The 260-nt window shown below is 70.4% G+C and overlaps 1 protein-coding gene across 1 annotated transcript in view; it reads right to left on the reverse strand.

Annotated features, from left to right (window-relative positions):
• Window positions 1-260, reverse strand: part of ADGRD2 (adhesion G protein-coupled receptor D2) — a 21715-nt gene that overhangs the window by 15089 nt on the left and 6366 nt on the right. Inside the window, exon 12 of the mRNA XM_031057269.1 lies at window positions 93-154. Coding sequence (XP_030913129.1) covers window positions 93-154 — 62 coding nt within the window. The remainder of the gene's footprint in view (window positions 1-92; window positions 155-260) is intronic.

Here is a 260-nt window from a genome sequence, read left to right on the forward strand (position 1 = left end):
GGGAGCGCAGCGAGCCCAGAGCCCCCATCCCAGGGACACCGGTGACCATCCGCGGGCACCTGCAGCAGCCCCCGGGGGCTCTGTGCCCGCACCCCGGTAACCCGCGGGACCCAGAGGCACACGGGACACCCCCGGGGCAGCCCCAGTGCGAGGGCTGAGATGGATCGGCGTGAAGCCGACCCCAAAACCGAGGCACCAGCTCAATGCAGATTTGAAAACGAGCTCTTCCGTGGCGCTGAGGGCAGCCCTGGGGTGCAGGG

This window comes from Geospiza fortis, unplaced genomic scaffold (genome assembly GCF_000277835.1).
Source record: "Geospiza fortis unplaced genomic scaffold, GeoFor_1.0 scaffold27, whole genome shotgun sequence".
NCBI classification, from domain to species: domain Eukaryota; kingdom Metazoa; phylum Chordata; class Aves; order Passeriformes; family Thraupidae; genus Geospiza; species Geospiza fortis.